This window comes from Tamandua tetradactyla, chromosome 10 (assembly GCF_023851605.1).
Source record: "Tamandua tetradactyla isolate mTamTet1 chromosome 10, mTamTet1.pri, whole genome shotgun sequence".
Taxonomy (NCBI): domain Eukaryota; kingdom Metazoa; phylum Chordata; class Mammalia; order Pilosa; family Myrmecophagidae; genus Tamandua; species Tamandua tetradactyla.
In genome coordinates, this window is record NC_135336.1 from 2,307,020 (window position 1) to 2,332,893 (window position 25,874).

The following is a 25,874-nucleotide window of genomic DNA, read 5'->3' on the forward strand; positions in this document are numbered from 1 at the left end:
ATGAGACATGGATGCCCACTGTCACCACTGTTATTCAACATTGTACTAGAAGTTCTAGCTAGAGCAATCAGGCAGGAAAAAGAAATAAAAAGGCATTCAAGCTGGAAAGGGAGAAGAAAAACTGTCATTATTTGCAGATGGTATGATACTATACTTGGAAAATCCTGGAAATCTACAACGAAGTTACATGACCTAATAACCAACTTCATCAAGGTGGCAGGTTATAAAATTAATGTTGAAAAATCAGTAATGTTTCTTTATACAATCAATGACCTGACCAAGGAGTCAATTAAGGAAAAAATTCCATTCAAAATAGCAACAGCAAACTAACCCCAAAGCAAATAGAAGAAGAGAAATAACAAATATTAAGGCAGTGTTAAATGAATGGGAGAACAACAACAACAACTAAAAATAAAACAAGAGAAAGAATCAACAAAACCAAAAGTTGGTTCTTTAAAAAAATCAATAAAATCGATTGGCCACTAGCAAGGCTGATAAAGAAAAAAAAGAGAGGATGCAAATAAAATCAGAAATGAAGGGCATCATTACCATAGACCCTGAAGAAATTTTTTTTAAAAATCAAACATCTAGGAATGAACTTAACTATGGATGTAAAGGACTTGTACACAGAGAATTACACAATATTGCTAAAAGAAATCAAAGAATATCTAAATAGGTGAAAAGACATTCCCTGCCATGGATAAGAAGGTTAAATGTAGTTAAGATGTCAATTCTACCAAAATTTATTTACAGATTCAATGCAGTACCAATCAAAATTCCAACAACCTACTTTGAAGACTTGGAAAAGCTAGTTGCCAAATTTATCTGGAAGGGAAAGAGACCCCAAATAGCTAAAAGCATCCTAAAAGAGAAGAACGAAGTGGGAGGATTAACACTCCCCGATTTTAAAACTCATAATAAAGTCACAGTGGTCAAAACAGCACAGTACAGGCACAAAAATGAAATCTGATGGAGAGTGCAGAAACAGACCACCAAATCTATGGTCAACTGACCTTTGACAAGGCCCCCAAATCCACTGAACTGGGACAAAATATTCTTTTCAATAAATGGGCATGGGAAAATTGGATATCAATAGCCAGAAGAATGAAAGAGGACCTCTATCACACCCTGTATGAAAATTAACTCAAATTGGGCTGGTAGGAAGTACTGCAACTGTTGAGCTGTGTTCCAATAGCCTGGATTCTTGAAGACAATGGCATAAAAATATAACTTTTACAATGTGACTGTTATTGTGAAAACCTTGTGTCTGATGTTCCTTTTATCCAGAGTATGGACAGATGAAGTTTTAAAATATGGATAAAATAAATAATGGGGTACAAAAGATAAAAAAAAATTGGGAAAATGGAAATACTGGTGGTCAATGAGAGAGGGATAAGAGGTATGGTATGTATGAGTTTTTCTTTTCTCTTTTCATTTCTTTTTCTTGAGTGATGCAAATGTTCTAAAAATGATTATGGTGAGTAATACACAACTATGTGTGATATTTTGAGCCATTGGTAGTATACCATGTATTGAATGTATGTGTGTGAAGATTTCTTAATAAAAATATTTTTAAAAGAAAAAAATTAACTCAAATTGGATCTAATACCTAACTGTGAGAATCAGTACCATAAAGCTCCTAGAAGAAAATGTAAAGAAACATATTCAAGACCCAGTAATAGAAGGTACCTTCCTAAACCTTGCACCCAAAGCACAAGGAATAAAAGATAAATAAATGGGAACTCTTCAAAATCAAATACTTTGGCCCCTCAGGAAACTTTGTCAAAAAGGTGGAATGTCTTCCATAGTGGCTATAGTATTATACATTTCCACCAGTAATGCCTAAGTGTCCCAATTTCTCTGTATCCTCTCCAACATTTGTAGTTTCCTGTTTGTTTAATAGCAGTCATTTTATAGATATGAGATGGCATCCATACCAAACTCTGAAATATGTTCTACAAATAATTGTTGCGATGCACTTGTATTGTTTTTTGTGTATGTGTTGTTTTTCACAAAAAAAAAATAGAAAAAAGAGGAGGAGGAATATAACAGAGAAGATAGGGTTGAACAAATGAGTATGGCTGCTGAATCATTATATTGATATTTCTTTTGGTCTCCAGTGTCTGGGAGCAACTAGAAAAAAAATGAAAATTCATTTAACTCTAACCATGCCAAACTTTAAACTTTGTTCTATAACTAAAAAAAAAAAATGTGCTAACTCAGGCTAACTCTACCTAACCACTCTGCAATACTGTTTCTGCTCTACAGCAGTTTTCACCTGTCAATATGTGGCCACAAGCATCGTGGTCCCCTTCCAGAATCCCAGATGAGTAGTGGGTATAAGTCCCCTCTGCTTTCGGCTTTTCTCCCCCCCTATTTAATACCACCCAACATATACACACACATACTCATAAAATGCATGAGCACAAATTCAAGATACATGAGTGTGATCATTTACTCCATTTGTCCCTCTTTCTCTTTCTCCTTTGTCCCATATTCTACCAAGCCAGAAGGAGAGGATTTACCCTCCTCTTACTATAGCATAGATTTCCCATAAGTCATATTTTTCTGGGGATCACATTTGCCCACTTCCAGGTCTACAATGACAGAAAGGTTACAGAGGAAACTGATTAGTGGGGCTGCAGGGAGATCATATATGTATGCTGGGAAAGAGCAGTGAAGATTGAAAATTTCATAGTTTAATATTTTTATAATGTACTCCATTATACATGATCATTTTCTTAAAATATTTGAAAGGTATGATGCAGAAGAGAGCATAAATTTATCATTTGTACTCTACTAGACGGAAATTGAACCAATGGGTATAAGTTACAGGACAGCAAATTTGGACTTACAAAATTACTTTCAAGTTATCTTCAATATGGAATGGAATCATCTAAGCAGTGATGGGATTATTAGAGTATTAATGTTAAACCACATGCTGGATGACCATTGACCAAAGACACATTGACTGCATCAGTTGAAAGATTGGAATAGGTGATCTCAAAATAACCTAAAAATACACATTCTCCTGGTCTTTTATTCAGAATGAGATTTTTATTACAAATCTTTTGACAACATTAGCAACCAGACTGAAGACTGACAAGTTTCTAAGCTGGCCATCTACTAGTCCCCCAGTTTCAAAGTCTAAAATGCAGCCAAAGACACAGGGTCAGAGTTAAGGAGGAAAAGCTATATGCAAGGAATTGAAATACAAAGCCTGTGTCACATATGGGTAAATATGGGCACATATTTACATTCACTTTCCATGCCCACATGTGACAAGCAAACACATAAATGCCTAGAACTGATAAAACCCCAAAAGCCATGGCAGAAGATAAAGGAAATTTTCTCTGTAGGGAAACTTCTACAAACCAAGGCACATGACTTCCATAGAAATACCCTCCTACTGAAGATGAGTTTATAATCAAGAATTAAAAATCAAAAACAAACCACAAAATAAGTAAATAATAGGGGGTAACGGGTAAAATAAATTGGGTAGATTGAAATACTGTGGTCAATGAGAGGGAGAGATAAGGGGTATGGGATGTACAAGTTTTTTCTTTTTTTAAATTTCTTTTTCTGGAGTTATGCAAATGTTCTAAAAATGATCATGGTGATGAATACACAACTATGTGATGATATTGGGAACCACTGATTGTATACCATGTATGGACTGTATGTGTGTGAAGATTTGTCAATAAAAATATTTTTTAAAAAAAGAACCACAATGAAAAAGTATTAGCAAAACAGCATACTTAGAAGTAAAGGAAACACAGCAATCTGAAAGAGATGACCAAATAAATATGATTCAAATAATAAAAGAGAAAAAGAAAGAAACCAAAATGAAAGAACAGAGAAATACAAATAAAGAAAATTAAAAGGAACAAGTGGATTTTTAAAAGAACCAAATAGAATTCTAGGAAGTAAAAACATAATCATTGAAATTAAAAACTCGGATACATTAGATGGAAGTTTAAACATAGTGGAAAAGAAGGGATAGTTTGTTACCCAGAAGCTAGATTTGAGGAAATCACTCAGGACAGATAAAGAGCTGGGAAATACAAAACAACATGTGGTAGGCAAAATAATAACCACTCAAAGTTGTCCATGTCCCAGAACCTGTGAATATGTTGGGATATATGGCATAGGAGAATTAAGGTTGTAGATGGAATTAAGATTGTTAATCATATGACTAAATAAAGTGAGATTATCCTGGTATCCAAATGGTCCAGTGTAATCACAAGGGTTCTGATCAATGTACGAGAGAGAAGAGCATGAGGACCAGCGAGATAGTAGTATAAGAAACACCCATCCCAATGACCTTGGCTTTGGGGATGGAGGAAAGGGGCCATAGGTCAAGCAATGTGGGCAGCCTCTAAAAGCTGAAAAAGCAAGTAAATTTATTTTCCCCTAGAGCTTCTAGAAGGAACGCAGCCCTGAAGACATGTTCATCTTAAGCCAGTGAGATCCATTTTGTACTTCTGAGCTCCAGAACTGTAAGATAGTTGTGTTGTCTAAAATCAAAGCAGTAATTTGTTACAGCAACAACAGGAAATGAATACAAGAAGCTAAAAGTATTTAAGATAGAATGAAATGTTCTAACATATGTCTAATGAGAGAAAAGAAGAAAATAGAGAATAGAAGAAAAACAATAATTTAGCAATGGCTGAGACTTTCCCAGAACTGGAGATGAATCTTCAGATTGAAGAATCAAATCAAGGTCTGAGCATGATAAATATAAATTAATCCACAACTATACACATTTTAGTGAAATATCAATGACTGAGAGAAAGTCTTTAGAGCAAATTGAGCCTCAAGCATGAACAAGAGCAAGGCAAGAGTACTCTCTGGTCATTCAAACACTCTGTCCAGGAAGGCTACAAATGTCAGTTGTCAAAGCATGCTCCCTATGTTCAAAAGTAGACTCAGGGTGTGGCCTGTTAGAACCAGGAGCTATTGAGGTCCTGGTACCTGCTCTAAAAGAACAGAGACAAAGAAGATGGAAGGAAATTGGTCCCACAGGGAGAGTCCCTTTCTATCTTGTTCTCAGTCTTCTGCCCCAAGTAAGGAAGGAGCAGGGGAAGCAGGAAGAACCCTCTCTGGTGCAACACCTAAGACCTTTTTTCAAATTTCTAACTCCCGGAGATTGTCTAAGATAGGCATAGTTAGAGTTTCCCATATCTATGCTACTATAATGCCCAGATAGACTTTTTCTCTGAAAGAAAGAAAATCCCTTTACACTGGCCTGCCACATAAAAACACTTCTATTGTTCTTCCGTGGACCATTCCCAATTGTCTTCTCTTTCATTTAGCCATTTTTTCTCTGTCCATCTGTCTTTCCACCCACAGATGTTAATTCTTTCTCTCTACAGGTATGAAACCCATCTCACCGAAACTTCTTTAGCCATAAGTTCCATATCCACTCACTAGATCTAAATGCTCCAGGTTAGGTAAGATGCCAGAAGGGAACTGAGGGTGCAAATAGGGTGTGCTTTTCTCTCAGGTACTGAGGAAGCCAGATAGATCTGGATTGGAACTTGGACCCTCATTTTGCCAGTTGGATAATCTTGGGAGGGTGGCTTAATTTCTTTGAGCTCGTTATTCCTTATCTGTAAAATAAGATCTATCTTACAGGGATGCGAGGACTCCATGAGAGAAAGTGTGCAGTACAGAGTGTCTGGCATTTGGTAGAGGCCAAAAATGGCACCCCTCCCCCCTAGGTCATCACATGGCTTCTGGAAAAGAGGACTAAACCAGAGAAGGTGGCTTAGAGGTCAGGGTGGGGAAAGGGCATAAACAGAATACTTATAAATGCTCCTCTGGGCACACACAGACAGTGATCGACAAATGAGGGTTTACTGCTCATAGATTGGTTCAAGGATTTATCTGGAGAGTGCTGTTACTTTGGAAATGGATAAGGCTTTATGTTCTTGGCACAGGAGTCATCAGCCATCTCTCTCATCCCAGGTTGTTGCTCCTCCAATAAATTCCCAGTTGTAGAAAATTAGAATCCTTATTAGTCAGGAAAGGGGAGAAGGCAATATCTCAGAAGCTCAAATGAGAAATTTGATAATAAGGATGAGCCCCAAATTAAGGAGAAGGAAGGTTAGGGCACTTAAGGTGAAAGTAGATATGTTCTCTTTCAGGCCTTGGGACTGTAATCTTATCTGATGGGTAGCACTGCCCCTGGGCTCAGTTTGCATACAAATTTGGGCAGGCTTTGCATGAAGATAGAAACATTAGAAAGGAGGCGAGCCCTAACTCAGCTTAGCACATTAGCTTCTGTCATTTGCCTCCCAGCCCAGCCCATCCTCCCAGGCCTTTCCAGGAAGGACTCAACATCTGGGCTCCTCTCAGGGACCTCCTCCCCCATTCTCCACTCCATCACCCAGGGTGGACAGCACAGCAGCAGCAGACAAACCTGGGTGCAGACAAATTCCAGCTTCTACCTTATTTTCTGTGTGAATTTTCTGCACTTTAGGTAATTAATTTATTACATAAGGCTAAAAATAGTATCTACCTGGCAGGGTTTGGGAGTAGTTAATGAGGTAATCCATTTAAAGAACTTAGAATATACCTGGCAATAGTAAACGCTCAATATATGTTAGCTATCATTACTCTCACACTTCCCAGGCACTTGCTCCAGCGTACTCTCATCCCATGCATTCCATGTCTACCACAGGAAAGGGCCATACTTTTACCATCAGTTGCTCGGGATTTGGCCATCATGGGGTAGATCCCACTGCTCTGGATTTCACGTTCTACAGGAAGGGCTTCAGCGCCGTCACCAACGTCAGTGTCCCCATCCAAGTAAACATCTCTTCCACAATGTCTGCCATCCTGGATGTGGTGCGTGCTGGTCCCTCCATCCCCTCTTTACTGTCCTTAACTTTTCTCAGCCCATGGCCAGGCACCCAAAGCCCTTAACCACATTGCATCTTCCTCACCATCACTAAATGTCATTAGCCTTAAACAGGGATCTCAGAGAAGCTCTGTACTGTTCAGCAAGGTGAGGAAAAACATTACATGAAGGAGAGTTTCTTTTCTTCTCATCCAGTGATTCTCTGCCCTGTCTGCATTCCCATGTCCAGAGGTTCTGAGAGGATGGAACACAGGTGTCAGTAATTTAAAATCTCCCCAGTGAATCTAACATACAGCCAGGGTTAAAAAGCACTACTCTCTAATCCATTCCTGCTGTGACCTCTCCTGCCAGGACCTAATACATATAGGTATTCACCTCCTTCACCTATAATATAATATCACTTTGATATACCCTGGGGGGGTGGTAAACAAAATATGGGGAGAGGGGATAGACAGACTTCTTTCTGGCAACATACTGGAAACAGGAAATTGTTTTGGCAGGATGAACAGGTTCAACTCCTGTCATCATTCCTGTGGCTGGAAATGGTGTGATGAATGCTGCTTATTCTTTACCTTTATTTAGAGTCAGAAAGGGTTTTAAACAAAGATACAGTATTATGGCCCTTTATGGACCTAACAATATAGCCTTGAAAGGCATGAAGGAGAAATTGAAAAGTCTGCAATCATGGTTCAAGGCTTCAATACACCATAAAAAGAGTAAGCATACAGTGATTTTTAATAGCACAATTAACAAGCTTGCTCTGGATTCTTGACTCCAACTTTGTACCGAAGAATGGAATAGTCTCCAAAACTGTCCACAGTTTTGGCTACAAAGAACACTTCAACAAAAATCGTGAAAGCAGAAATCATCTAGGCCACATTCTCTGATTATAATATAAGAAAATGGAAACTAACTGCAAAAGCATAGTTCTCCCCAAACCTTATTACCTGGGAATTTTAAGCATCCAAATACTTCAGGCTAAAGAGGAAATAAAACCACTAAATAGAAATTACGTACCAATTGGAAATGAAGAGCACTATACATGAAAATTTATGGAATGTAGTCAAAGCATAAGTCAGTGGAAATTTTATACCCTAAGAGCATTAATTTTTAAATAATAATAACAAAAGCAAATGAATAAAATTTCCAATTTGAAAAGGTGGAGGGATGTGGGAAGGAGGAAGAATGGTAATGACATATAACCTTCCTCTCAGAGGGCAGTTTTCAAACCAGCAGCATTGGCTGACTGCCCCACCTGGAGTTTCCTAGACATGTACTTGCTCTCATCTATGGAGGCCCCAGGTGGGTAACCAGCCACTACTGTAGCTCAGAGAGGATGAGTTACTGACCTCTCAACTCTGAATTTCATTCCTACTGCAAAAAGAAGAGCATTTCCCTGACAACCAGTAATTTCTCACAGAAGTGGAAAAGCAGGATAAAAGTTTATGAAAAAAATAGACACAGGGAATTTTAATTCTATCTGTAATTCTTATTTCTTACAAAAAAGGCAGAAGCTATTTTTTCAAAATGTTAAGGCTTCACAAGGTTGGATGGTAGATACACCAAAATTTGTTATATTATTTTATACACTCTTCTGCATGCCTGAAATATTTCATACTTTTTGTTAAGAACTCAAAGGCCAGGAGAGAATCTTGAATCATGTCGGGCTCTCACCTCTCCTCCACCTGGGCTCTAGGTCTGGCATAACCTATTTATAAGCTGGAACCCAGAGGAGTGTGAAGGCATCACAAAGATCAGTGTGGAAAACATGAATCTGTGGCTCCCGATATTTTCATTGCTGAATTGTAGGTATCAGTGGCTGGGGAAAGCCAGAGGGAAGCCCCATCTCCTAGAATCAGTCGAGTTTACATTCTACTGTTGGAGTCACTATACAAGTGGTCAGAGACGGCTGAGAAATGACTCGACAGGTAAGAAGAAAAAACATTGCACCAGCCTCCCACCTCATCTCTCTCACAGCATGGATATGGATAAGACCCCAAAAGGCCTCAAAGCATATGTAAGTAATGAAGGTTGCATCACGCATAAGAAACTAATGAAGGTTGCAGCATCTGTAACCTGGACGTCTTCTACTTCCCCTTTGACCAGCAGAACTATACACTCACCTTCAGTCATTCCTCTACACAGGTAAGTTGCAGTGGCATCTAGGAATAGGGTAAATGAAAGCAATCAAAAAAAGAAAGGAAAATAAAATATAAAGAAACTATGAGTAAATGATGGACAAAGGGTGTGGGTGGAACAAAGAATAAAGCTCAATGGATGCTTAAACATGTTCCATGAAGACAGAACCCAAATCTGTCTTGCTCATTACTCTCCTGACCTTCTAGCAAAGTCCTGGCATGCGAGAGGCAGTCAATAAATATTTGTTGAAAAAAAGGATGAAAAAGAAGAGAGCAGTTGAACCGCCAAGAAACTGTATCCTTAGAAAATAGTTTGGACGATCCTCCCTTTCAGTGGATAACATGTTGCTGGGGATGGAGAAAGAAGTGTGGGAAATAGCAGGCACATCCTGGGATGTCATTCTTACCCATGGAGATCGGGAGCTCCTGAGCATCAACAAGGCCACCCCAAAGATGTCCCTGGTCACCAACCTGTTTGATCAGAACATGTTTTATGTGAGCTCAGAGACCCTTGCTTATTCCTTCTTTCCTTGCTTCTATCCTTGCCTAGGAATCCCCACCAAATAAGTATCTTCTAAATCCTAAGGTTTCTCAGTCAGAATCCTCTCTGATATCAGACATTGTCTCCTGGCTGCCCAGTCTCACTCTCCTTCCTGAAGCTCATGGCCCTGGCCTAAACTATTTCTCAGCAGGTTTTTTTTCATCTAATTATGAAGCAGCATCTGACACAGGTTCAGATCCCCGGGTAGAATCAGACAATGAGAAAGGCAGAGACAAAGTCACTGCTCCTCCTGGCAGCCTCAGAATCCCATATCCAGTTCCCTCCCTCTCTTCCCCACCAGGTGGCCATCAGGCGCAGGCCCAGCCTCTACACAATAAACCTCCTGGTGCCCAGGGGCTTTCTGGTTGCCACCGATGCCTTCAGCTTCTACCTGGCAGCAGAAAGTGGGAATCGTGCCCCATTCAAGATAACGCTTCTGCTGGGCTACAACATCTTCCTGCTCATGATGAATGACTTACTACCCACCAGTGGCACCCCCCTCATTGGTATGGCTCCCCCAACCTTTGAAAGAGAAAGATGGGAAGGGCATACTGAACTGGCCTGGGAAGGAAGATAAAATGGGAAAAGGAGGTTCTATGTGTGCCAGGGTGGGATTAGAAGAGAAAAGGAGACCTCAGCAGTGTCTCTGTAACCCTACAGACCTGCCTTCCCTCCAGGTGTCTACTTCACCCTGTGCCTGTCCCTGAGGGTGGTCAGCCTGCTGGGCGTCTTCATCACCTACCTGCTGCACCTGGCCACCACCCAGCCCCCACCTATGCCTCAGTGGCTCCACTCCCTCCTGCGGCACTGCACCCACCCAAGGAAATGCTGCCCTACTGCACCTGAGAAGGGAAACAAAGACCTGGGTCTCGCCCCTTCCCACCTGCCTGGTAAGGGAAGTCAGCACGGCCCATGGCCCCTCCTCTATACCTCCACTTCTCTGCTCCATCCTCCTTCCCTGTCACCCTCCCTCTCCAGGGAGACCTTCACAGTCCATAGCTGAGTCTCTGTCCTCTCCACAGGCCTGAAGAAGCCGGTGGAGTTGGTGGGGAAGGTGCCAGGTACCGGAGAGGCCGAGATAAATGGACACCCTGGAACAACATGGGTCCAGCAGGAGAACGATGCCCAGAAGCAGCACTTGGTTGGCCTGTGGGTGCGGTTCAGCCGCATCATGGACGCACTGCTCTTCTACCTCTACCTGTTCTTCCTGGGGTCCTCCATCGTGCTGGTCATTGTCCACTGGAACACCTAGACATGATGTCCATCTGCTTCGGCTCAGTTTCTTTTGGCCTCCAGTGGCCAGTCAAGTCTTTGCTCCTTCTTGAGCACCAATTGTCATAGCCCCTAGGATTACCAAGGTCCTTATTGCATGCTGTGTATTCAATCCGGCTCTGCTAATCAGTCTCAACCCAATTGCAGACTATTTTTCTCTTATTCTGCATTATTTCGGCATCCCTCGGCCCTTCCATGCTGTTCTAGGTCCCCCTTATGCCTTCTGCAAAGTCGGAATGGAAGCCCACTGACTTGCCTCAATAAACAGTTTGCCAAAACCTCTGGATCTGTGCCATGTCATGTGGTAGAAACTTAATTAGCCAGAACCTAATAGTTTCAAAGTATCACTTGTGCAACTCTTCTGCTGCGGCAAGGCTTTGATGTCATAAGGGACAGTCCTCTCACTCTCAAATCCTATGTGACAGCTGTCCTGATGGAGAAGTTTTATTTCTCTTGGGTGTTTTCAAAGGCATATTTTGTACTAGCAGACCCTTTTATTTTTATTGTGGCAACACATATACAACGTATTTCTCATTTTAGCTTTTTTTTTTTTACATGGGCAGGCACCGGGAAGCGAACCCGAGTCCAGGTCCTTGGGCATGGCAGGCAAGCACTCTAACCTGCTGAGCCACCGTGACCTGCCCTCATTTTAGCTTTTTGATTAGTAGATTCTTTGATTCATTTTTTTCATTTTCCCGTACTGATTTCATGATAATAATACTCTCCTAATATGTTTTGCTTTATTTTTTCTCTTTTTCTTATATTCTAAGTTGAATTATCAAAGTATTCTCAGTCTTTCTGTAAATTTTACTGAGAGTGCTTTACCTATATCCCACAGGTTTTCTAATGAAGTTTTCTCCTCTTTATTACTTACTAGATAATCCATAACTTCAGTTTTTATTTCCTTTTTGATCTAAAGGCTATTTAGGAGAGTGTTTCTTAGTATCTATGAAGAAGGGGTTTTGTTACCATTAGCTTTTCATGTTTATTTCCAGTTTCTTGGTTTATGATCAGAGAACATAGCCTATGAAATAATTTTTTGGGGGAATTTATAAAGCTTTCATTCCGACTGATACATGATTTATTTTTTAAGTTCAATTTTATTAATATATTCACATGCCATACAATCCATCCAAAGTATACAATCAGTGGTTCACAGTATCATCACGTAGTTGTGCATTCACACAGTGGGTGTTTTAATTGTCTCAGGACATAAAAAGTACATATTCTCTCAATATATCTATATCTATTAAATAGATCTTGTTGATTCTATCCTATATCCTAGCCTATTTTTAGTCTATTTGAGATGCCACTTCACACACTCACAAGGATGGTTATAATGAAAAAGTTGGATTGGGGGCACGGATGGTTCAGTGGTAGAATGCTCACCTTTCATGTGGGAGACCCAGACCATGCATTCAAAAATAAGATAGACAGTAACAAGTGCTGGTGAAGTTGTGGAAAAATTGGAACTCTCACACATTAATGGTAGGAATATAAAATGGGTGTAGCTTCTTTGGAAAAGTTTGACAGTCCTCAGAATATTAAACAAACATTTGCCATATGTGCTGGTTTGAAACTGTTATGTTGCGAAAGCTAACAACCATCTTCAAGAAACATGGCTACTGGAACACAGCTCCACAGTTTTAGGCACTTCCCTCTAGCCACTCTAATACACCATAAACTTAAAAAGGGATCTCTGTTTAATGTGTAAGAATAATCTTCACAATAACCTCTCAACTCTGTTTGAAATCTCTCAGCCACTGACACTTTACTTTGTCTCATTTCTCTCTTCCCCCTTTTAGTTGAGAAGGCTTTCTCAATCCCTTGATGCTGAGTCCCAGCTCATTCCAGGATTTCTGTCCCATGTTGCACCCCTTGGAGTCATGTTCCATGTAGAGCGGGAATTACATGTTCCATGTAATTCGCTTGCCATTGGCCTTTCCTGATTCAAGGTATTTTTTTCTGGATGCCTTAGTTAGGACATTTTTATGCCTTAGAAATGTAAATTTGTAACTTAATAAATCCCCTTTATAAAAGCTAACCCATTTCTAGTATATTGAATTCCAGCCCATTAGCAAACTAAAACACCATATTACTCAGCAATTCCACTCCTAAGTATATACACCAATTAAATAAAAATGTATGTCCACATAAAGACTTTTTTATCACTTTTTCTGTTGTATAATATAACATGTATACAGAGCACAAAAAAGAAAAAAGCAATAATTTTCAAAGCATTCCTCAACTACTAGTTACAGGACGGATCTCAGACTTTATCATGGTCTACTAAACTATCATCTCAGAGTTTTCCTTCTAGCTGCTCCAGAATATAGGGGGCTAGAAGGAAAATTTTTTTTATCATCACAATAGACATTTTTTTGTGTGTGTGAAAAATAGCATATATACAAAAAAGCAATAAATTTCAAAGCACAGCACAACAATTAGTTGTAGAATATGCTTCCGATTTTGGTATGAGTTACAATTCCACAATTCTAGGTTTTTACTTCTAGCTGCTCTAAGATACTGGAGACTAAAATACCAATACAATGATTCAGCAATCATATTTGTTTGTTAAGCCCTACCTTCTCTGCATAATTCCACCATCGCCTTTGATCTTTCTCCCACTCTTTAGGGGTATTTGGGCTATGGCCATTCTAACTTTTTCATGTTGGAAGGGGCTGTCAGTAATAAAGAGTAGCGAGATGGAACTAGTTAATATTCTGGAGAGGCTGGGCCCTCTAGGTTTCAGGGTTTACATAAAGATTTTTATATGAATTTTCACAAAACACTACATATTGTGTGATTCTACTTATATTAAATGTCCAGAATAGGCACTTATTCAGAGTCAGAAAATAAATGAGTAGCTACCTAGGACTGGCAGTGGCAGAGGATAGCAGAGGGGGGTGGAAGGCAAGGAGAATGAGGCGTTACTGCTAATAGGCACAAGATTCCTTTTTGAAATGATGAAAATTTTCTAAACTCAGATGATGGTAATAGTTAAAAAAAAAAACTCTGTAAATACACAAAAATACTAAATTGTACACTTTAATAGGTGAACTATATGGTAGTTGAATTATATCTTAATAAAAAACTGTTTTTATAAAGCTAAATTGAAGGCTGAGTTTACCCCTGCTCCAAGGAACAACTGGAGAAGTGACAGAAAACAACTCGGACAGAAATTCCAGGGTACGAATGACAGGATATTCTACACTGTACAGTCCTGGTTGAAAATATCCTCAGAATTGGGATATAGAAAATGGGCCCTTGGGTGGGCAGTTTTCAGCACACACTGAGACCAAGGGGGCTGTCTGGAACTGCACTGGATCTCCATCCAGCTCACCCTGCTGCTGCAGTCAGGGAAAGGCAGGCCTGAGACAAACAGAGGGCCCAAGAGTGCCATCTTCTGGTAAGAAATGGAAAGTGCAGCCTAGCACACAATCTATATGTCTAGTTTCAAACAGATCCTCAAGTGGAGTTGCAGCCCCTGCATGTGGTCAGGGCCTTGGTTTGGCAGAGAATTACTGATGAACCAACTGCAAAAAGAGAACATAAATGCAAAACCAAGCAAAACAAAACTTTAGATGACTGAGGGGAATAAACTTTCAAAATAACTCTATCAAGATAACCAAATACCTCAAAGCCAACAGAAAATCACAAAGCATATGAAGATACAGGCAGATAGGACCCAGCCAAATGCCCAAACTAAAACACCAGAAAAGGCACAGATTTTGGAATAACAAGTCAAAGATGTTCATATAAATCTAAATAATTCAATGGGATGGCTAATGACATAAGGGATATCAGGAAGACACTAGAACAGCATAAAGAAGAATTTGAAAGAATAAGTATAAAATAGCAGATATCACAGAGATAAAGATACTGTAGACCAAATTAAAAACATACTAGAGTATAGCAGGATGGAGAGCAAGGAGATGCCCCAGTCCCCTTCCCCTCCCCTGGCCACCCTCTCTCTGAAGCTAGCCCATAACTACATGATCCTGGAAATTCCAGTGCCACTGCTCTGTGGGATAGACAGTAATGGCAGAGGCTACAGCTCCCAGAACAATAGCCACAACATCAGGAGCAGGAGCAGCAGTGGCAGCAGTGGCAGTGGCAGCAGCCTCCCCAATCCCTATCTCTACTGTCACCTCCCTGTCCCCAGGGGCAGGAGGAGGGGGAGGTGGTAGCCACAGTAGTAGTGGCAGCTGGACTAAACAGGTCACCACAGATATTTATGCATGGGGTTTGTAAAGAAGGAGATAATTGTTGCTACTCACATGACCTCTCTGACAGTCAATATGATGTAGTGTGCAAGTATTTTCAGTGAGGGTACTGTACTTATGAAGACCACTCCAAATATGAACATAGCAAGCCATTGAAACAGGAAGAAGCAACTGCTGCAGCTCTAATTGCAAAATCATCTTCTGCTGCTTCCTCAAGTCTCTCATCAGTAGTTTGACCACTTGTTGAAATGAGTGAGGGTAAAGCTGAGTCATGAAAGACAAACTTTGCAACTATAGGAGCAGGAACAGAAGACTGGGTGAATGCCATTGAGTTTGTTCCTGGGCAACCCTACTGTGGCCGTACTTCCCCTTCCTGCACTGAAACACCCCTGCAGGGAGTGACCAAGGAAGAATCAGAGAAAGAGCAAATCACTGTGGAAACAAAGAAGCAGCTTTGCCCCTATGCTGCAGTGGGGAAGTGGATGATATGGGGAGAAGTGTTTATCTCCATGGAGATTCATGTGAAATGTGTGGGCTGAATATATCCAATGGATACTGCCCAGAGATCACAACATATAAAATCTTGCAATGAGGTTCATGAGAAAGACATGGAGCTCTCACTTTCTGTAAGCACAGAAAGGACATGATTTGTGTGATCTGCATGGAGATTGTCTATAAGAAAGCCAAGAATGACAGATCACATCTAACTTTGTCATTCCAAGTGAGTACTGGGTGGAGGAGAAAGAAGAGAAGCAGAAACTCTTTCAGAAATACAAGGAGGTAATGAGCAACAAGGCATGTGGCTATTTTGATGAAAGATATGGGAGCTGCCCATTTGGAGGGAACTTTTTTACAAGCATGCCTACACTGATGGCTGTAGAGAGGATCCACAGAGACAGAAAGTGGGAACATCAAGCAGATACCAGCCTAATGAGGGAATCACTTCTGGGAGCTCACTGAGGAAAGAAAGAGCAGCAATCTCTTTAACAGCAATGAAGAAGAGGTTGTCACCTTTGAGTTGACATTGGCAAGATGTTGCTTTAGCTTTTGGCTGCATGTGGGAACAACAAATTGACAGACTCTGAAGATGAACGGGACTTGTTTCATGATGAACTGGAAGATTTTTGACCTGGATCTGTAGCATATTTCAATGGGCTATGAACTGGTCTGCTGAGCCTCAGAGAGTAGCTATTACCTATGGTAGTGTGGCAGGACCTGTGTTTCACTCCAAGACAGGCCTATCAATTCCAGGCACTGTTGTTATATTTTTCACCCAGGGCCTATCTTCTCAATCCCTCACCTTTAGGCAAGAATACTTGCCTGCTATGCCAGAGGACCCAGGTTCGATTCCTGGTGCCTGCCCATGTAAAAAAGAAAAAAGAAAAACAAGAAAAGTCCCTCACCTTTCCCCAAGGAGTGTGCTGTTTTCTCTGTTTAAAAAGTTACTAAAAATAAATTTTAAAGTTAGTTTTTTTGTAATATGAATTTTCCTGTCAGACACTTAGTGTAGGTTTGTTGTGCCATTTGGTTTCAATTGGATTTGTGCAGTTCTAGGATAGTATTAATGGACTCCCACACTGCTTTGAGGATCCCAGTTTCAAAAAAGTAAGAGCACTGGCCATGCTTTGGGGTGTGAGAATAGGGACAATGAGCAAAGGGATCTGAACTGGCAAGTAGACTTTGGCTACAGATATCAGAGGTGGATATTTAAGGTTCCTGGTGAAATCTGCACATCTGTGCTTTTGTATCTGTTCTATACTCTGTAATTCCCGCCACATGTATTTGTTCTGTGGGTTTGGTCTCTTATTTAATTGCACATGTGTAATATTACTGGGTAATCAGAATCAGGTGTGAATGTGTTGAGATTTTTTTTACTATGTTTAACAGGATAGGAAAATTGTGAAAGAAAAGTTTAAAAGATATAGTAGCATAAAATAAATGCAATTGGAGCTGAAGGGATACAGACTGTGCAACAGGACTAGATACAAAAACTCAAAAATGGACAGCACAATAATACCTAATTGTAATGTAATTATGTTAAAACACTGAATGAAGCTGCATCTGAGCTATAGTTTTTTGTTTGTTTGTTTGTTTGTGTCTTTTGTTTTTTCTTTTTCATTTTTTATATATATATTTTTTTATTTTTTATTATTATTATTTTTATTTTTTCTCTATATTAACATTCTATATCTTTTTCTGTTGTTTTGCTAGTTCTTTTCCTAAATCGATGCAAATGTACTAAGAAATGATGATCATACATCTATGTGATGATATTAAGAATTACTGATTGCATATGTAGAATGGAACGATTTCTAAATGTTGTGTTAATTTCTTTTTTTAATTAATAAAAATAAATGCAAAGTTGAAAGTTAACTTCCAAGGGCTGATAGACTTGGCATGTGTGACCATGAATGTGTGATAAGCTTTTCATCCCTGCAGAGATGTCATATTCTTAGTCTTAGTGGGAAACTTGGTTGAGTGATTTCAGCATAGTGTGGAAGATAGATCTTAAAGGACAAAGCAATATACTGATATTGGTAGTTGTTTAGATAGCAGTGCTAGCTTCTTCTGTCTATTTAAATATAGAAATTGGGTTGGCCATAGAGGTTAAACTTCCTGATTATCCCATATATTAACAAAAACTGGTATCAGATACACAATTGTATTTAATGTTTTCTAATTTCCTAGTCTTCTCAGCCCAGCAAGTTTTGAAAATACTTTGTCCTCATTTAAGGGGTTTTGTTGGGGGTTTTGTGTTGGTTTTTGTGGGCATTTTATTCTTTCCACCCCTGAGCTTTGCAGGTAGACAGATATGATTCAAAACTATGTTTCTAAGGTGTTCATTGCAGTGCAGTCATTAGTTTGCAGTAATTAGTCACACTTTTCCACTAAAGGGGGAGGGGTGGTCATCCACTAGACAAGCTGAAGTTAAGCCTTAAGAATAATTTTTTAATTGGAAATTTTACCTTTTCAGTTTGTTGCTCTGATTCCTGAAAATAGCTTGGAGACACTCCTGATTTGTCCATTTACTGCTTTGATTACTTGGAACCCATGCATTCTTTCGCTTTAGAAAAACAAGTAATTGTCGCAGAGGTCTTTGTATTTTGCAGTCACCCTTTTGTAAGAAGAACTTTTCCCAAATAAAATAATTTTTAAAAATATATACTAGAGACAGACAACAGCAGATTTGAAGGAGTAGATGAAACTAAGTGAACTAGGGAACAGGACAATTGAATTTGAATGTACAAAAGAACAAATGGTGAAAAAGATGGAAAATTTTTTATTGGTTCTCAAAGAAATGAGGGACAACATGAAGCACACAAATAGAACAATCATTGGTGTCCCAGAAGGAGCACAGAAGAGTAAACAGCTAAGAAGATTACTTGAGAAGATAGCAGAGGAAAACTTCCCGACCCTTATAAAAGACATGAATATGAAAATCAAAGAATCCCAATGAACCCCAAATAGAATAAATCCAAATAGGCATACTGCAAGACATATACTAATCAGTCTGTCAAATTCTGAAGGAAAGCAGAAAGTACTGAAAAGTGATTCACCACAAACAAAGAAAACCTCTTAAGACTGAGTCTGAACTAGTCAACAGGCCTCATAGAGGCAAAAAGGCAGTGGTATGATATATTTAACATCCTGAAAAAGAAAGACTTCCAGCCAAGAATTCTTTATCCAGCCATGTAGTCCTTCAAAAGTGTGCTGGTTTGAATTTGTGGACCTCAGAAAAGCCATGTCCTTTAATCCATATTCAGTATTGTTTGGTGGGAGTTTTTAAAATTATCCATGGAGATATGACCCATCCAATTGTGGGTAGTAACTGTTGATTAGATGATTTCCATGGAGGTATGTCTCCACCCATTCAAGGTGGGGTTGCTTACTGGAGCCCTTTAAGAGGGAACCATTTTGGAAAGAGCGATGGAGCCCAAGCAACCAGAGACCTTTGGAGATGAAGGAGGAAAACACCCCCAGGAGAGTTTCATGAAACAAGAAGCCAAGAGAGAAAGTTAGCAGATGCCATCATGTTCGCCATGTTCCTTTCCAGTTGAGGGAGGAATTCTGGACGTCATCGGCCTTCTTGAACCAAGTTGTCTTTCCCTCGATGCCTTAGACTGGACATTCCTATATCCTTGCTTTAGTTGGGACATTTTCACAGCCTTAGAACTGTGGACTTGCAACTTAATAAATCCCCTCTTTTAAAAGCCATTCTTTTTCTGGTATATCACATTCCAGCAACTGGCAAACTAGAACAAAAAGTGAGGAAGAGAGTAAACTTTTCACAGACAAAGAAATGCCTTTACAGTGATAACATTGAATGTTAATGGGCTAAACTCACCCATTAAAAGATACAGATTGGCAGAACTGATTAAGGAATATTATCCATCTGTATGCTGCTTACAAGAGACTCATCTTAGACCCACAGATACAAATGAATGAAAATGAAAGGATGGAAAAAGATGCTCTATGCAAGCTGTAGCCAAAAGAAAGCAGGAGTCCTTATAATAATATCAGACAAAATAGACTTTAAATGTAAAGATGTCATTAGAGATAAAGAAGGACACTACACATTAATAAAAGGGATAATTCACCAAGAAAAATTAACAATCATAAATATTTATCCTCCCAGGTAAGGAGCTCCAAAGAACATGAGGCAAACATTGGCAAAACTGAAGGGAGCTATAGACATTTCAACAATAATAGTGAGAGACCAATACACCACTCTCCTCTATAGATAGAACAATCAGATAGAGAACCAAGGAAATAAGGAACTTAAGCAATTTGATAAATGAATTAGACCTAACAGACATATATAGATCGTTACACCCAAAAACACCAGGATATACATTCTTCTCTAGTTCTCATGGAATGCTATCCAGGATAGATTATGTGCTAGGGCAGAAAACAGGCCTTTATAAATTTAAAAAGATAGAAATTATTTAAAGCACTTTCTCCAATCACAACAGAATAAGCTGGAAATCAATAACAACCAAAGAACTTTCACAAATATATGGTGATTAAATAATGTACTCTTAAACAATCAGTGTGTCAAAGAAGATATTGCTGTAGAAACAGATAAATATCTAGAGATGAATGAAAATGAGAATACAACATATCAGAACATATGGGATGCAGCAAAGGCAGTGCTGAGAGGGGAAATTTAACGCCCTAAATGCCTACATTAAAAAAGAAGAAAGAGCAAAACTTGAGGATTTAACTGCTCACCTGGAAGAACTAGAGAACAAATAAGAAATTAATCCCCAAAGCAAACAGAAGAAGAGAAATAACAAAGATTAAGGCATAAATAAATGAATTGGAGAACAAAAAAAAAACAATAGAAAGAATCAATAAAACACAGAGTTGTTTCTTTAGAAAATATAAGTGGACCTCTAGCTAGGTGGACAAAGAAAACAGAGAGAGAGGATACAAATAAACAAAATAAAAAATGAGAAGGGGGTCATTTCCATGGACCCTGAAGAAATTTTTAAAAATCATAAAAGGATTCTATGAACAACTATACACCAACCAACATGACAACTTAGATGAAATGGACAAATTCCTAGGAACACAAGAACAACCTAAATTGACTTGAGAAGAAATGAAAGATCTCAGAAAAAAAATTACAAGTAAAGAGATTCAATCAGTCATCCAAAATCTTCTAACAAAGAAAAGCCCAGGGCCAGATAGCTTCAAAAGGAAATTTTACCAAACATTCCAAAAATAACTAACTAATCCTGCTCAAACTCTTCCAAAAATTTTGAGGAAAAAGGAACACTACTCATTTTATGAAGTAAACATCATGCTACTACCAAAATGGGGTAAAGATGCTATAAGTAAGGAAAATTCCAGGCCAACTCCCTAATAACTAGAGAAGCAAAAATTCAAAACAAAATACTAGCAAATTGAATACAACACCACATTAAAACAATTATACACCACAACCAAGTGGAGTTTATACCAGGAATGCAAGGGTGGTTCAGCACAAGAAAATCAATCAATGTAATACAGCACATTAACAAATTGAAAGGGAAAAATCACATGATCATCTTAGTTGATGCTGAAAAATCATTTGCAAAATTCAGCATTCCTTTCCTGGTAAAAGCACTACAAAAGGTAGAAATCAAAGGAAATTTCCTCAATATCCTAAAGGGCATATATGAAAAACTCATAGAGGCCAAGTGCACGTCCACCCCTCACAGCTGCCTGTTGTGAGTGGTGCCACACTTTTCTCTTCAATGGCCCAGCACACAGCACCCCAGTCCCCTTCCCCTCAGATGCAGCAGTAGCTGGAGGCCTGCAGGCTGGAGACGTTGTAGAACTGCAGCTTCAAATCTGCAATTCAAAAAATGGCTTCCAATAAAACTACATTGCAAAAAAAGAGAAAGCAGCAGGATGGAGAGAGTTAAAAAGTTGAGGAGACAAAGCCCAAAGAATTTGTGGTGGAAAAAGTACCAGAAAAGGGGTGCTAGGGTAGTTCAGTGGTAGAATTCTTGCCTGCCATGCAGGAGACCTGGGTTTGAGTCCCAGCCCATGCAGTTCCCAAAAAACAAACAAGAAAACCAACCAAACAAACAAACAAAAATGCAACAAATGGTGCTGCAATAATGGCATAATCACATGGGAAAATAATGAAATTTGACCCCGCCATACAGCATACAAAAAAAAAGTTGGAGTATTTCCTAGGTGGAAGGGCTGGCAATACTTGAGAGACTGAAGAAAATTTAGATTGCCCAGAGCTAATTGAAGCATTTTTTAATTTCATAAAAAGCTGGTAAAGAAAAAAGATGGTACAAAAAGAAAATCTTTATCTGAAAGTGTATCTGATGACAGCAAATAAAAGAAGAAAAAAATGCTGCTAACAAACCAAGAGGTTTTGCTAGAGGTCTTGATCCTGAATTGGTGCCACAAACAGCAGTGGAGAATTAATGTTTCCACTGAAATAGAAAAATTCAAATGAGGCAGGCTTGGTGCTGGTAAAAGAGGCAAAATATGAAGTGTCCTCAAATTGTAATTGCTTTTTATGAAGAGAGACTAACTTGGCATTCTTGTTCAGAAGATGAAGCTCAATAATTATTTGCATTACTTTATATACATGAAATCTGGATCTTGGTTTTCTATTTCTTAGTGTTAACAATAACTACTATTCTAATGCAAGTCAATAAAATTTCATGTTTGTTTTGAAGAGGTATTATTGGGGGGAGTTAGGTTTTCTTGGAGGTATAGTTTTTGTTTTGTTGTTGCTCAATATCACTGGTTACTTGAACAAATAAAATATTTCTATAGCTGCTTAAAAGAAAAAAGCATAGCCAGCATCGTAATCAAAGGGGAGAGATTGAAAGCCTTCCTCCTAAGATCAGAAATGAGACAAGGATGACTTCTGTCACCACTATTATTCAACATTGTATTAGAAGTTTAAACTAGAGCAATCAGGTAGTAAAAAGAAACAAAATGCACCTGAATCAGAAAACAAATAAAGAATTCATTATTTGAAGATGACATGATACTAAAGTTGGAAAATCCTGATAAATCTACAACAAAGATATTTGATCTAATGAACAAATTCAGCAAAGTGGCAGGATGCAAGATTAATGTGTAAAAATAAGTAATGTTTCTATACACAAGCAATGACCTAACTAAGGAGGAATTAAGGAAAATAAAACATTGAAAATACCAACTAAAAGAATCAAGTATCTAGGAATAAACTTAACCAGGGATGTAAAAGACCTGTACAAAGAAAAATATAATGCTAAAAGAAATCAAAGAATATCTAAATAGGTGAAAAGGCATTCCCTTCAAGGATAGGAAGGTTAAATGAAGTTAAGATGTCAATTCTACCCAAATTGATCTACAGATTCAATGCAAAAAACAATAAAAATTCCAACAACCTACATTGAAGACTTGGAAAAGCTAGTTATCAAATTCATTTGGAAGGGAAAGAGACCTCAAATAGCTAAAAATATCCTTCAAAAGAACAATGAAGTAGGAGGACTTTCACTTCCTGACTTTAAAGCTTATATAACAAAGGCACCGTGGTCAAAACAGCATGGTAATGGCACAAAGATAGAAGTATTGACCAATGGAATCAAATAGAGAGTGTGAGATAGACCACCAAATCTATGGTCAATTGACCTTTGATAAGGTCCCTAAAACCACTGAACTGGGATGAAATAGTCTTTTTAATAAATAAACATAGAAGAAATAGCCAAAATAATGAATGAGGACCCTGACCCTACACTCTGTACAAAAATTAACTCAAAGTGAATCAAAAAACTAAACATAAGAGCCAATACCATAAAATTCCTAGGAGAAAACACCTTCAAGACCTAGTAATAGGAGGTACCTTTCCAAACTTTACACCCAAAGCACAAGCAATGGAAGAAAAAGTAAGACAAATGGGAATTCTTCAAAATCAAATGCTTCTGTGCCTCAAAGAACTTTGTCAAAAAGGTAAGGAGGTGGCCAACTCAATGGGAGAAAATATTTGGAAACCACATATTGTACAAAGGTTTGATATCCTGTATACATAAAGAAATCATACAACTCAACAAAAGAACAAACAAACCAATTATAAAATAGCCCAAAGATATGCTCGCCCCTACATGGGAACATGACATCCAGGGGTGAAAGTCTCCCTGACGATGTGGGAGATGACTTCCAGGGATGAATCTGGCCCTGGCACCATAGGATCAGCAATTCCATCCTGACCAAAAGGGGGAAAAGAAGTATAACTAATAAAATATCAGTGGCAGAGAGAGTTCAAATAAAGTTGAGAGGCTACTCTGGAGGTTGATCTTATGCAAGCTTCAGTTACATCTTGCTGCCTATCATAACCTGCCAAACCCCAACAAGGACCATTCCAGTCATTCCAGCCAATCCTAAAGAACACCTAGGGCAATATATGATGCCATAAGTATTCCATGCACTAGAGTAACGTTCCAGAAACCTACAATCTCCCTTGTCCAGATAAGTCCTAAAACCTAGAGGGTCCAGCCTCTCCAGAACATTACATAATTCCATCTCCCTACTCCATATTAGTAACAGACCCTTCCAATATGAAAAATTTAGAATGGCCATAGTCCAAACACCCCAAAAGAGAGGGACAGAAAGATCAAAGATGATGGTGGAGTTATACAGTGAAGATAGGATTTAACAAATGAATATGAATGCTAAATCATTAAATTGATATCTCTTTTAGTCTCCAGTATTTTAGAGCAGCTAGAAGTGAAAACCTAAAATTGTGGAATAGTAACCCATATCAAACTCTGAAATATGTTCTACAACCAATTGTGGTGCTGTGCTTTGAAATTTATTGCTTTTTGTATATATGTTATTTTTTGCAAAAAAAAAGAAGGGAAAAAGTCAACTGTGAAGATAAAAAATATTTAAGCGTTCTAGCACCCTATATTCTGGAGCAGCTAGAAGGAAAAATCTGGGAGGATTGTATGGTAGCCCATGAGAAACTCTGGGATCTGTCCTGAAACTACTTGCTGAAGAGTACTTTGAAAACAATTGCTTTTTTATTTCTTTGCTTTTTATATATGTTATACTATACAATAAAAAACTAAAAAAAAAAGGCTAAAGATAGGAATAGACATTTTTCTGAAGAGCAAGTACAGATGGCTAAAAAGCATATGAAGAGATGCTAATTTCCATTAGCTATAAGAGAAATGCACAGCAAGGCCTATAAGAAAGACTATTCTATTAACAAACAGGAATCTACAAATATTGGAAAGGATGTGGAGAAATTGGAATATTTATGCACTTGTAGCATGAATATATAACAGAATAGCCCCTATGGAAGATAGTTTGGTGATTCCTTAGAAAACTAAATATTGAGTTGTCCTATGACCCTGCAATACCACTACTCAGTATATACCCAGAAGAGCTGAAAGCAGTGACACAGACATTTGCACACTGATGTTCATAGCAGCATTATTAACAATTGCCCAAAGATGGAAAAATCCAAATGTCTATCAACAGATGAGTGGATTAACAAAATGTGGTACATACATATGGTGGAATATTATGCAGCAGTAAAACAAGATGAGGTCTTGAAGCATATGACAGCATGGATGAACCTTGAGGACATAATGCTGAGTGAAATAAAAAAGTCATAAAAAAACAGATAATGTGTGGTTTTACTATTTTGACTTCAGTAAAAGTAAACTCAGAGGCTTATAATATAGAATATAGGGGATCTAGAGATACATGGAAGCCAGAGATGGGTGAATGGTTAGCTAATGAGGTTAAACTTAAATGTAAGGAATGGATAGAAGTGTAGGCATTTCATTGTTGTGTCTATAAGTAATATTACCATATTGAAGGTGAACATGATTGAAAGGGGTTGTATAGAGCCATCTCCCACCAACAATACAAACATAAATAATTTCTTGCATGAGCTACTTCAAAGGTATGAAATCTTGCACACAGAGTCAATAATAGAGAGGTATTGGGGTGTTCTAGTTTGCTAGCTGCTGGAATGCCATATACCAAAAATTGAAGGGCTTTTAAACAGGGAAAATGTGTAAAGTTGCAAGTTTACAGTTCTAAGACCATGAGAATGTTTAAATTAAAACAAGTCTATAAGAATGTCCAAATTAAGGCCCTAGAAGAGGGTATCTTCACTCAAGAAAGGGCAATGAAGTTCAGGGTTTCTCTCTCAACTGGAAAGGCCCATGGCAAATATGGCAACATCTGCTAGCTTTCTCTCCAGACTTCTCATTTTGGGAAGGTCAGGGACCCTTTCCAGGTATCTGGCTGCAAGAGCTTTCATGGTTCTCCTGCCTCTAAAGTGCTTTCTAAAATGGTCCCCTCTTGAAATGGTT

The 25,874-nt window shown here is 38.6% G+C and overlaps 1 protein-coding gene, 1 long non-coding RNA gene and 1 pseudogene across 2 annotated transcripts in view; 2 read left to right on the plus strand and 1 right to left on the minus strand.

Annotated features, from left to right (window-relative positions):
- Positions 1 to 25,874, minus strand: part of LOC143648137 (uncharacterized) — a 149,876-nt gene that overhangs the window by 39,510 nt on the left and 84,492 nt on the right. The gene's annotated exons all lie outside the window — the stretch shown is intronic.
- Positions 6,832 to 10,860, plus strand: LOC143647780 (5-hydroxytryptamine receptor 3E-like). The gene is given in 11 exon segments (XM_077117527.1): positions 6,832 to 6,852; positions 7,366 to 7,410; positions 8,562 to 8,643; positions 8,646 to 8,670; positions 8,843 to 8,925; positions 8,928 to 8,990; positions 8,993 to 9,010; positions 9,338 to 9,465; positions 9,846 to 10,050; positions 10,222 to 10,434; positions 10,567 to 10,860. Coding segments are annotated over 11 exon segments (1,113 nt in total). The 3' UTR covers positions 10,797 to 10,860.
- On the plus strand, positions 14,858 to 16,170 carry LOC143647781 (E3 ubiquitin-protein ligase makorin-1 pseudogene; annotated as a pseudogene).